Here is a 12,491-nt window from a genome sequence, read left to right on the forward strand (position 1 = left end):
TATATATATATATATATATATATATATATATAATATATATGTCTATAATATAATATGCGTCCATTCAATGATCATCCTACGTAGCTATGGGTTGATCCGTCTGTTGCAACCACGCTGCGGGATATCCGTGCTGCCGCACGTGCGCGTCGCCGGAAAATATAAAACTCGGGCTCGGGAAAGAAAATGAGAAAAAGAATTACGATCGTAAATAGTTTCGGCAGGTGGCGCCCTGTGCGCCAACCCGCCACCCCCACTCCAATCGCAGACGCGTGTCTGACACGGGCTTCACATATATATTACTCACTGAAACATCGCTAGCAGCTGCCGTTCATCTGCGTTATATCGGAGATTGCTTACGGCGAGAAGGCGGGGGAGGCGGGAGAAGAGGAGGAGGAAGAGGAGGAGGAGGAGGAAGAGGAGGAGGAGGAGGAGGAGGAGGAGGCGTGGAGGAGGAGGAGGAGGCGAAGGAGGCGGCGGAAGCGGGGAGAAGGAGAAGGAGGAGGCGAAGGAGCCGGCGGAAGCGGGGAGGAGGAGAAGGACGAGGATGGAGGAGGGGGAGGGGCGGAGGAGGAGGATGATGAAGAGGAGGAGGGGGAGGCGGAAGCGGCGTGGCGTCTCCGGGCATTTGTCTTATATATAGGGATCCTCAACGTCATAGATTGGATATCCGCAATGTATAGATTGCTAATATGGAGAGCCCGCAATAGAATATAATTTCTATGGTACGCAACGCTGGCGGACGATGGGAAAACATTTACGAATCTACGTACGTTATCGGACATTGATTATTAGATTGCAAGCGCATTTACGTGTATGTATGTGCGTGCATGCGCGCGCGCGTGAGTTCGCGTGTCCGTGCGTGCATCAGCCTGCGCGTATGTGCCTGTAAGTATCAGCTCATTCTTGAATCTACATAATCAAAACAAATATGAGCTACATATCGGCATATGCAACAGTTCCCTGAAATAGGAAAAGAGGTCATGTTGTGATTGCAAGTAAGTTGAGTAAGAGACGTACGACACTATTTATACTTTTATGACTGCACTAATACTGTGCCTCGTCAAACAACGGTCAAACCTGCATATTATGAGGGTCACCCAAGGGATCCCTTCAACGTGTTCCTTAAAGACAATTGTCCCTTCTATAGAGCTGGTTTCACTGTATAACTGTCGCTGAAGGGAACCGCTAACGGTGCTACTAGTAGACATGCGCCCGTTCCATAGAGGTGGATTTATTAGAAGTGCCAACACCAACGGTTTTCGATATGCAGACGTGCCCGTTCTATAACGTTGTCTGCTAATACAGGCAACTCCATATATCTGCTCAATATCATATTACCAAGAGCGTATAAAGAAGGAGAGCGTACAACGGTAAAATGCTGAAACCATGTTGCAGTATTAGTCGAATTAATAAACTTTTCCCATTTTATTTTGACGATTCTTTGCAGTATTATTAATCAGCTGTCCTACCTTGTTAATATAAAACAAACCGCATGTCCCTACGATGCCTCTACGCGGAGATAATGAACGGTGGAAATCTGGCATTTTCGCCGAAAACCGACTCGAGATCAGTTTTACTGCGACTGTCTCTCGTTTTGTGGACTGTATGTCGCTTCCGGTCACCGCTGTGTAGCGCTGACTCTATACGTTATTACTATAGCGTTACTACATCCAGCAACAGGGGCGGGTCATCACCATGGCAATAAATAACAAGACGTTTTTGTGGAGTAATGGCTGCGTCAATGACTGGAAATGCGAGAAAAGATAGGAAAATAAAATTCATTGTCAATGAATAACGGAAACACGCGAGGTTTCCCGAAGCTATATCGCCAGAACGAGAGACAGTCGCAGCCACTACGTATCTCGAGTCGGTTTTCGGCGAAATTACCAGATTTTCACCGCTCATTATCTCAACGTAGAGGCATCGTAGGGACAAGCGGTTTGTTTTATATTTGCAAGGTAGGACAGCTGATCAATAATACCACAAAGAATCGTCAAAATAACACGGGCAAAGTTTATTAATTCGACTAATACTGCAGCATGGTTTCAGCATTCCACCGTTGTACGCTCGATCTCCTTCTTAATACGCTCTTGATATTACGCACGCCTTCGTGACATCCGGGACGCTTAGGCAAGCAAACAACGTGTTAATATTACGAATCAAGTTTAGTGAACCGACGGCAAATACGGAAAAAACGGAGACGGCGACAGAACAGCGAGCACAGATTAAAAAAAGAAAAGAGAATTAAACCCCCCCCCCCGCCGCCAGCGACCGAACGCAAACGCTCTGTGTTTGATTACTGGCGGGTAAATGCCCTGAAAATTTTCAACAGGCGAGGCGAGTGCATGATATCAGAAGTAGATAATAAGGAATTTTAGTCCCTATAATAAATTTTATCAGATTTAATCGGATTTAATCGAATTTAGATAATAGTCCCTATTATCTACTTCTGATGATATCCACTCCCACACCCTCCCACGCCCCACCCCCGCCGTCTAATACCACCGTCTATATTTGATTTAGAGCGAAGAAGACGGGACTACAATGGGAAACCGCAGCGCCCACACCGCGAGAACGAAATCTCGAGCAGCGAACGAACGCGGGGTTCGAAAACCCGTTTCACTGAGCCGCGAAGCGTCGACGTGACCCGCTGTTTACCGTGTGCTCCTCTCCATGCCGGGGCAGATAGTTGTTTGATCAAAGCTTGTACGTATACAAAGACTCCGCAACTGCGCTCTTTTTTTTCATGAGTGTGTTGCTGAAATTTTCAGGTTGCGCTATGAAATTACGCGGCGATGGCAGCGACCCGGTGCATGATGCTTTCTTTCGACGACCTACGAAAACTCAGGATGCCTCGTCATCCAAAATTTAAATAGCCGAAATCTGAAATTCGTAATTTTAAAATTTTAAAATCCAAGGAGCCTTTGTAAGCAATGGGACTACTTTTTGAGTTTGAACTGAGTTCTATTTTTCGACTTTTCTTTCACCACTTACTCTATACTTACAATAGAACTTTCATCGGTCAGCCAATGAGCGTACAAGTAGGTCCCCGAGAGAGCACTTTGATGGGAGGGTGGGGTGGGGGTGGGGGAAAACTAACTTGGGCTTTCGTAGAAACTGGAACGCCGTTGCGCAGGATGACGCAAAGTTTCTATGAAACGCGTTTCTCTGGCGGCCGCTAACCACCAATATCCTTCCGAGCCGAAGTTGGGTTTACTGCAGAAGTCGCGAAGCCTCGATACTACAGCCATTACTCCACGAGAACGAAGAGAATTCAGTAGATGCGTAACTTCGAGATAATCATATTTGACGAATACCCCGCGCAGCCCAAACGCGACTTATATAGATACACTATATATATATATATATATATATATATATATATATATATACATATTGCTACGGCAAACGCTGCATTGTTATTTCACTGCTTCGCGTTTTCGTCCGTCGCGAAACAGATACTAATACGCGTGCAAGAGAAGCATTCGCTTGAAATCAATTTTTACACTTGATCGCGACGCGGCGAGTAAATTGTATGCATCGTAGTTTCCACGTATAGTCGTGCGTTCCCAGTATCGGGTTTGTTGGTGGCGAGAGTTCATTGCTACGCGGATATATTGACCGTTGATATACAGATTCTAATACGGAATACAGTAATCGTAGTCGCCGATCCTATACCGCATGTTGGATTCTTACCTACGACACTGCTCATCACGCACGATCAAACTTATATTTAATGGACACTCAAGGGAAGCCCTAGATGTGTCCGTTATAGACAGTTGTCCGTTCTATAGAGGTGGTTCCACTGTATAATCGCCACTGAAGAAGGCACACGATAAGAGTGTCATTTTCAGACCCGAGTGTAAGTAACGCACGCACGCGCGGACGCACGCACGGACGCGCGCACGTACGCCACGACACGAACGAACGCACGCGCGCACGCACGCGCCGCGCGCACACACACACACACACACACACACACACACACACACACACACACACTCACACACACATACACACACACACCTGCGCCGCGCGCACACACACACATACACACACACACACACACACAACACACATACACATACATAACAAACACACACACCACACACACACCACACACACACACACGAGCAAAGCACACAACACACACACACCAGTGCGTGGGCGCATCTCACCTCGTCTCATTTCACTTCACAATGCTGGGAGCACTTATATAGTTAGTTACGCACACGTGAATTACACAATGAATGACGGACGACTGGCGTTCGCTCTCGCTTCGAGCGGCTCAATCTCTCGTTGCCTGCACTCCTTCCCTAATAACTGTGTCAAGGAAAAAACGGCCATTGACGAACGTTTAGAGTCGTTTGATACGCAAACGCGGGCTAAGTAAATTGTCCGCCCCCAGGCCACGAGCCTGGTGTGCTTGTGGTTTACTATTATCAAGCTATTATGTAGATGAACGCCCGTGCTATAATGGGTTTGCGAGCTCTCTATCTCGATCTCTATCTCGTCTCTTTCTCTCACTGATTTTCTGTCTGCACGCCTGCCTGCCTGCCTGCCTGCCTGCCTGTCTGTCTATCTGTCTGTTTGGCTGGCTGTCTGTCTGTCTGCCTGTTTGGCTGGCTGTCTGTCTGTCTGTCCCCCTCTTTCTCTATATATATATATCTCACTTTCTCATCTCCCTAACGCCTCCTCTCTTCTAACTCCTCCTCCTCCTCCTCCTCCTCCTCCTCTCTCCTAACTCCTCCTCTCCTTATCGCTCCCCTCCCTCTAAGCTACTGTTACGCCCCACAGTTCGCGAACAACAACTAATTCGCCCGCTCCCGCGCGGTCGCCACGTCGCTTTAACTCTATGCTAATGTGTGTCACTTCGCTCAACTTTGCGCGACGCTGTTTGTAAAACTGCGACTTCCTACTGATTTGCATTTTCGCGGAGCCTGCGGAAATAGTTTAGTATTCCGCTGCAACAGAAGAGGCGTTCCGCTGGGTTACACTAACGCTCATTTAGCCCGTGGTCACTACCAGTCGCATATTACTGCATTTTGAACGCGCCTAATGGCTTGACTATTACCCCCTTTGTTTATCGAATACTTAAAACAGCCGTCGAAAGCTTTCTTAACTCTTAACAAATAGCATTTGACGACAGTTAACCGAAGGGCCCACACTGCACGCAATTCACGTTCAAAGTCTCTCGCAGCAGAAAAACGCCGCTACAATGTCACAGTCACGCGGTGCCAACCCCCGCCTACGAAGATGTCCGAGCGCCTACGAAGATGTCCGAGCGCCTACGAAGATGGCGAGCGCATCCCTCATGTCACTCGTCGGTCGACCCGTAGTGAAAACTAATGGTAACTAGTGATAAATTGCTTGAATTTACGCCACGATTGCGCAGCTGATGTGGAATAGCAAATACCCGTCAAACCGGCTCCCTGCACAGCCACGTTTCCCCCTCCCCCTCCCTACGCAATTATCTGTCTTCACTGGTATATCAATCCGGAGCAGCGTTAACAGCTTTTCTCCCGGCCGATAATTCCCCCGTAATTCTCCCGTACTTCCCACGAAAAAAACTTTCCGAACTGAACAAAATTAGCAGTCGGCTATTTATAAAGCTAGCTTGAGTTACACGCGTGCTTGTATTAGACTTGAGGAATTCTCCATTCTCACCCCGCAGCCACACGTACAGAGTGACAGACGGACACACGACGGAAATACAAGGAAAGTGTTGTAGGGTGTGACAGCGACATGAACGGTGACAGTGACGTACACGCACACTGCGATGACAACGGCACACACTGTCACAATAGTACATACTGTGGCAGTGACACATACGGTCACAGTAGCACACAGTGTGACAGTGACACACATGGCGACAGTGACATGCACGGTGACAGTGCCACACACAAACACACGTACGGTAACAGCGACGTACGCACACGGCAAAAGTAACACACAGTGGTCGCAACGCACACGTGCACGCACGCACACATACGCACGCACACAAACGCACATACACATACACACACACACACACACACACACACACACACACACACACACACACACACACACACACACACACACACACCCACAGGCGCATAGTCACAACAGAGGCACACGCGACTGCTATCGGGTGTAGAACCAAACATTGTACGCGTCGGATCCTAAAAGGTTATTACAACAACATAATCTCATTGAGCACTCCGACATTGACACTCGAGTCTGCGAACGCTGGAATGTCAGCTTCATTAGCGAGCTCAACTGCGAACTCAACCGATGGCGAGCACGCACAGGCATCGCCTCTCTCTCTCTCTCTCTCTCACACACACACACACACACACACACACACACACACACACACACACATACACACACACACACAAACATTCACTGTAATAATTACACAGCGTAAATTGCCTAGAAATTGCTCGCGCGCGTCTAGACCGAATACGTCTCTGGCGTTATCTCCATCAATGAAAATACAGTCAGCGCTGTGTTAGCGGTCACCTCTATAGAACGGACACCTCTATAGAACGGACACCTCTATAGAACGGACACCCCTATAGAACGAACACCTCTACAGAACGAACGCCTCTCTATAGAACGGATACCCGTCTATAAAGGAAACAACTGGCGTTTTCACAATAGCGAAACGTAGCAAGAATTACCGCACCAGAACACTAGTAGAATATATATCATATAATAACACAATATACAACTATAAGGTTACCTTTAGCGTTTCTCTGGCACTGAAATTACAGAGCGAAACCACCTTTATAGAATCCATAACCGACATTTCTGACGTATTCATTGTAAATTCCTCGCATATAGGTTTGATTGCACACGGACCCATGCTACATCAAGGACGGATGCTGCTACATCATCCGCTAGACAATTCTGCCTCGAATATCGACATGTTGATGCACGAATTGTAAGTTAGCGTAATAGATCATTCTACATAAACATTCACATGTCAAGTATATAAAATAGAGTAATCAATCACCGATTTAATTTCCGAATTAAACTCATGATGCGAACGTCAGTTGCATTTGTCATGCATTTCGAAGCGTCGCCCGGTTTAGCTTTTCTAATTAAATAATTTCCAAATCACATCGGGCAGCGTTGCGGCAGTAATATCAAGCTGTTGGTCATTCCAGACGTTATGCAGCATCCGACAGAGCCAATTGCAGACAAAAAATAAAAAAATGGAAAAATTATTATTAAACAAGTACTAAACAAGTTACAGACATTGTGGAAGTACTAGAATCATCTATTCAACTATAGACGACCTGGGCGCCCCCTAGCGTAGATCGGGCAGATTGACCCTAGCTCGCCTCCTGCTATAGATGAGTCATGACCGCGACCAGAGAGGTTCCCAGTGCTCGTGCCTAGAGAACAGCACCTATAGAGGGATTACTATCAGTGATACACTTGTGTAAAAGCCTTCGACCTCTTAGTTGCCCGATTGTGTGGGGTCTTCTCGGGCATGAACGTGTACCTCTCTTCACGTTTTTTCTTTCGCAACGGGAAAAGAAGTCATCGAATTTTCGTCGGTGCACGTCTAGAGAGAACAGGTCTAGCTATCTGTGCGCTGATTGTATGAGAAGGGTAGACGCAAAGGCAAGACTGTGACAGCTGAACCCTAATCGCTGTCGCCGTGCGTCTGGCCTGCTCCGCTCTCTGGTTAATGAACTCCACGGCCGACTGCCACAAAGACGTTTGAAAGTTGAAAGTTTCTTTTAGTCTTCACCCGCACCTGTTGCTGTCCCCACGTCCCTCCCGCGCTCCCATGCATGGCGAAGCGCGTAGTCGCGCGCGACAGTCTAGGTTCGCGCTAGAGCTTAGCGAACATTTAATTTTGCTTGCTGTACGCCTTATAGATGAAAGCTGAGCTTTATTTTTCGCAAACAGTCGAGGGGTCGGTCGACACAAAGAAGCGCAGCTTAGCATGCTACGATCCCTTCCACCGTGGCAGGTTATTGCAGTCCGAGCTATAGCATCTGTACGCGTGGACGACAGAGGACGATGGAATGAACCGGAAAACCACATCAAAGGGGGAACTTTTAACTCTCTCGCGGACGACGGTCCGATGTTATCACGCCGACGATGCTAAAATCCTCCGCAAACATGCAAAATCCCACCAGCCGACGTTATCGTGAATCTATCGTCGAAGTCGCGCTGTTGTTGCTACTGCCGTCAGTGCTATTTACATCAGCGACACCGCAGACAGCTTTTACACGCGCGGGCGGAGCGCGTAATCCCCCCGTAGCATATTTCGAATGACGGCGAACTCTGTCTGTATAACAACGAAGAGAGTGAATTGTGGTGCGCAATAGTTCACGATACACTACCAGCTAAGTTTCATGTTCGCCCGTTCCTCGCACCCTACATCTCCTCTATGTTCTCCCCTCCTCTATCTTTCCCCCTACTGTCTATCATTTCTCAACGTACTCTAGCCTTCACCCACTAGGTTCTTTCCTTCCTTATTGCCAGCTTACTCAATAACTCACTACTAGCCTACGCCAGAAGTAGTTAGTTTTAAATTCGCAATTCGATTGTGCGGACAATACAATTTTACAATGTTATTACCTTACTCTTGCTTACGCGCGTGTTTACCCGTTTCTAACAACCGATAAAATAGTTTTTTACGCGTTCTTTTCAACGCATCCACCACATGCGACGTTGTCCGAACGAGTGGATCATTGCATTGCGCGTGCGCGTGTGCTTATGTGTGTGCTTATGTGTGTGTGTACATGTGTGTATGTGTGCATGTTAATGCGCATGTGTGTATGTGTGCATGTGCGTGCGCATGTGTGTACGTGAGCGAGCGCGCGCGTGTGTGTGTGCTTGCGGGCGCGTGCGTGCGTGTGCATGTATACATTCAAGTATATACATGTAACGAAGCTTTTACTTACGGTTCGGAAATGCATGGCCGGATGATAGCCATGCACGTGGTACATGCAGGTACACAGCATCATCCTGATGCTGGGGCAGTGGATGTTGCAGTGCAGCTGGAGGCTGCGATCTCAAGTGATTCCAAGGATTGTAATACGCGTAGATGGTCCAAACGCAATCACAATTCTACCACGGCCCGTGCTGGAATTTCTCTGCGCCCGTCCGAGATGTCCTCCTTCCAAATTATAATTATCTCTATCTGTGTGTGTGTCTCCTCGATCTCTCTGTTTTTCCCCTTCTCGCTGCGTCACCGGACGCAAACGGGAAAGTTTGATCGCTAGCGATCTCAGGTTTGCTTCGTCACCGTCACTATAGTTCACACTGATCGCCGACACGTGGCTATCTCACCGCCCACACAAGGCACGCGTACCCCGTATAGCACGTATATCGAGCTCACATACAAGCTCACAAAACCGTAAGGTATAGCCTACCACACAACTGCGCAACACGACGGTATAGCGCGAAACGTATTGTCGCGAGCACCAAAAAAATTAAGCGCCTCTGGCGCACGCACACACAGCACGGCACGACAAGGCACGGGCTATTGTCGTTCGGCCGCGATCATTTCACTTCTCCGACGACATTGACGCTGGCAGTTTGTAGAGCGTAGCTCATCCGTCAAGCGATTGTGTCCGCGCCAACTCGGAAGTCGCGTCCGTTCGACTACGCTTCGCTGGCGGATCGTTTATCGAAGAGCGAGAGCGCGAAAAAACCCTTCAAACAATAGCGTTGATCCGATGTTTAACACAATACCATCGGCAGCAATCCGTCGGGCATACGGTAACAGCGCACACAGTGAGCAAAGCGGAACACCAACTGGCAGTCAGACAGACAGACAGATCGGCAGACAGACATATAGACAGACAGATAGATAGACGGACAGGCAGACAGACAGATAGACGGACAGACGGACAGACAGACAGACAGGTAGTCACGACGGGGTAAGTTGAGGGGAGTTTGGTGAAGCGTTCCTAACCGCGGCAACTCTCTGCAACTCTCAGCAATTCCCGCGACGCACTGCAACTTTCTGCAACTCTGACCCGTCGGTGCGACTCTTCACGTTTCTACTTTTACTTTCTCTTCGTCTTCTTCTTCTTCTTCTTCTTCTTCTTCCGCCACCCCTCCTCTTCTTTTCTTCTCTCCCTCTCCTACCTCTTCCTCCTCCTCTGCTTCTGCCGTTATCTGCGTGTTCGTGGAATCGCACGCGCACACCCAGCGACTTGCACCGCTGACGATCTACGAACCGTCAACGAACAGACCTTTCACACGTAGCGACACGCGAACGACGACGAACTGTCCGCTCTTCAGCGTGCTTCAACACTCGCTTCCAGAATGAACTCACTCTGAACAGCGTCAAAGGCGCTCGCGGACTCACTACCGAGCGACTCGTCACCTGTGAGCTGGCATGCAATGCGAACGAACACAGTACGTGCAAGCAGTGTGAGAACGCCAGCGGCCGGAGTGGAGAGAGAGCGCGAGAGAGCGAGTCACGGTTGCGTGACGGATAGCGACTACTGGTAGACAGGTACGCACGTATACGCGCTGCCGCAACGCGCAGTACTCGACTGGAGACGGTTGCGATGGTGTAAGCGCGGAGGTTCCAGCACCACGATTTACACACCTGAGCACACCTGATCTCGACAAAGTGAGAAAGAGAGAGTGGCTGGCGCGCGCAGATGATCACCGCCCGCTCGAAATCGCGGGTAAACATCGCTTAGGCCGGAAGGGCGTGCGACAGTCTAACCACGTGGTATTAGTTCCCTTTTGGGGGTTGTTCACCCGTCTGTTTTGGAGCCCAGATGATAATGGCCGGCATTGTGCGGTGGCCGGGTGCATGCCTTGACCACTTAGCCCTAGCTATTTGCACAAACTGCTGAAAAAGAACTGAAATCGGCAATAGCCAACCGCATGTCGAAAAGGCAAAAGTTTCCTTATTGCCGCGTGACGAGATTGGTTTTATTTCCCGGTTAGTTTTCCTTTCAGCGGTGGGTTCGCGGACATGTGGCCATTCCATTCCGGGTTGCCGCAGTGCGGACATGTAGGTAGAGCTTAAGCGGCTTTCACTTTGACACAAAAGTCTCATAATGACGTGTAATTTTTATTTCCTCGGCTGCTGCCGTCTATGGGAAGGCTGATTCAACGGATTTGTAAATGTTTATTATCAAAAAAATAACTAGCCTGTTATATTCTTCAGCAGGTGGATAATTGGACATTTCATTGAAATCATTTGCAGTAATAAAGATATTAACAGCTTTCCGAGCAGAAAATATACTATAGCTTGCGCGCGCGCGCGTGTGTGTGTGCGTGCGTGCGTACGTGCGTGTATGCGCGTGTGTGCGCGTGTGTGTGGTTGTGTACGTGCGTACGTGCGTGCGTGCGTGCGTACGTGCGTGCGTACGTGTGTGCGTACGTGCGTGCGTGCGTGTGTGCGTATGTACGTGTGTGCGTGCGTGTGTGGGGAGGGGGAAGGTTGCGTATACATGAGCTCGCATGTTTGCGTGCGTGTGTTGTGTTAGCACACGTACCTCCGTGTGAGTACGTGCGTTAACACCAAGAACTCCTACCAGCAGCAAACATTCGATTATGCACATATTTCTGTTCGTGCCGAACTCTCACAATAAACACGTGCATGCGCACCTGTTGCAACTCGTGCGTGCGTCCGCGTGTTTGTGAAGCGCCGAATAAAGATTGCATTTAAATTCAAGACAACAATAGGATATGTTCGAGATTAGACGATAATATCAAAATGGGAACAGTGGTAACTTATGTAGCGCAAACAGAGAGAAGGAATGTTTATTAGGGTTCGTGTTGAATACATCCAAACCTACGTTAGCGGTCACCTCCTTTGACCGGACACCTGTCTATAAAGCTTGGTTTTGGGATTTATTCTGAGTAGCAGCCGTACAGTGAAGACATCTTCATAAAACGGATATCTAATTCTATAAATGATAATTGTGTGCTTTCATTTGAATGACTCTCGTATAGAGCGTCGACTGCACACTAGACACACGTCAAAATCAAGTAGCGAGAACGCGCAGCAACAGCCATAAAACATAATCATACATAAATGATTCTATACAATAAAACACACTCATACGAAAATGATTCCATACAATAAAACATAATCACATAATATATTCTGTACAATACCATATAATCAGGAGTGGATAATAGAGATCTCTATTATCCACTCCTGATATAATTATATGCTATACAACCATGGGGGCGAGGCGCGTGAGTATCGCTGAGGGGTGATCGCTAAATCACATGCCAAACGATGCAGGTCCCGACATGTCCAGGTGTCACGCTTACGGAACTCCCGGGACCGATGCATCGTCTCTACCCGCAGGTTACGGTCTAACAAGGCTCATTTTCCCCCCTAATAAGTTTTTAATGGCTGATTTATCGGTGCAGCGAGTGTGCGCACAGAGCGTGGGGAGCGAAATTTCGACGTTGACAGGTGTGACAGCAGGGAGAACAGATCACGATGAAAACGATGTCTGTAAAACAGCTGACGTGCACGAGCTGATATCTAT

General features: G+C 48.3%; 1 protein-coding gene across 1 annotated transcript in view; it reads right to left on the reverse strand.

Annotated features, from left to right (window-relative positions):
* The window catches only part of LOC106805683 (dual specificity tyrosine-phosphorylation-regulated kinase 4-like), an 88,844-nt gene extending 78,421 nt beyond the window's left edge, over positions 1-10,423 (reverse strand). Inside the window, exon 1 of the mRNA XM_014807372.1 lies at positions 8,916-10,423. Coding sequence (XP_014662858.1) covers positions 8,916-8,978 — 63 coding nt within the window. The 5' untranslated portion in view covers positions 8,979-10,423. The remainder of the gene's footprint in view (positions 1-8,915) is intronic.
* Positions 10,424-12,491: the final 2,068 nt, after the last annotated feature.

Source organism: Priapulus caudatus, unplaced genomic scaffold (genome assembly GCF_000485595.1).
Source record: "Priapulus caudatus unplaced genomic scaffold, Priapulus_caudatus-5.0.1 Scaffold123, whole genome shotgun sequence".
Lineage (NCBI taxonomy): Eukaryota > Metazoa > Priapulida > Priapulimorpha > Priapulimorphida > Priapulidae > Priapulus > Priapulus caudatus.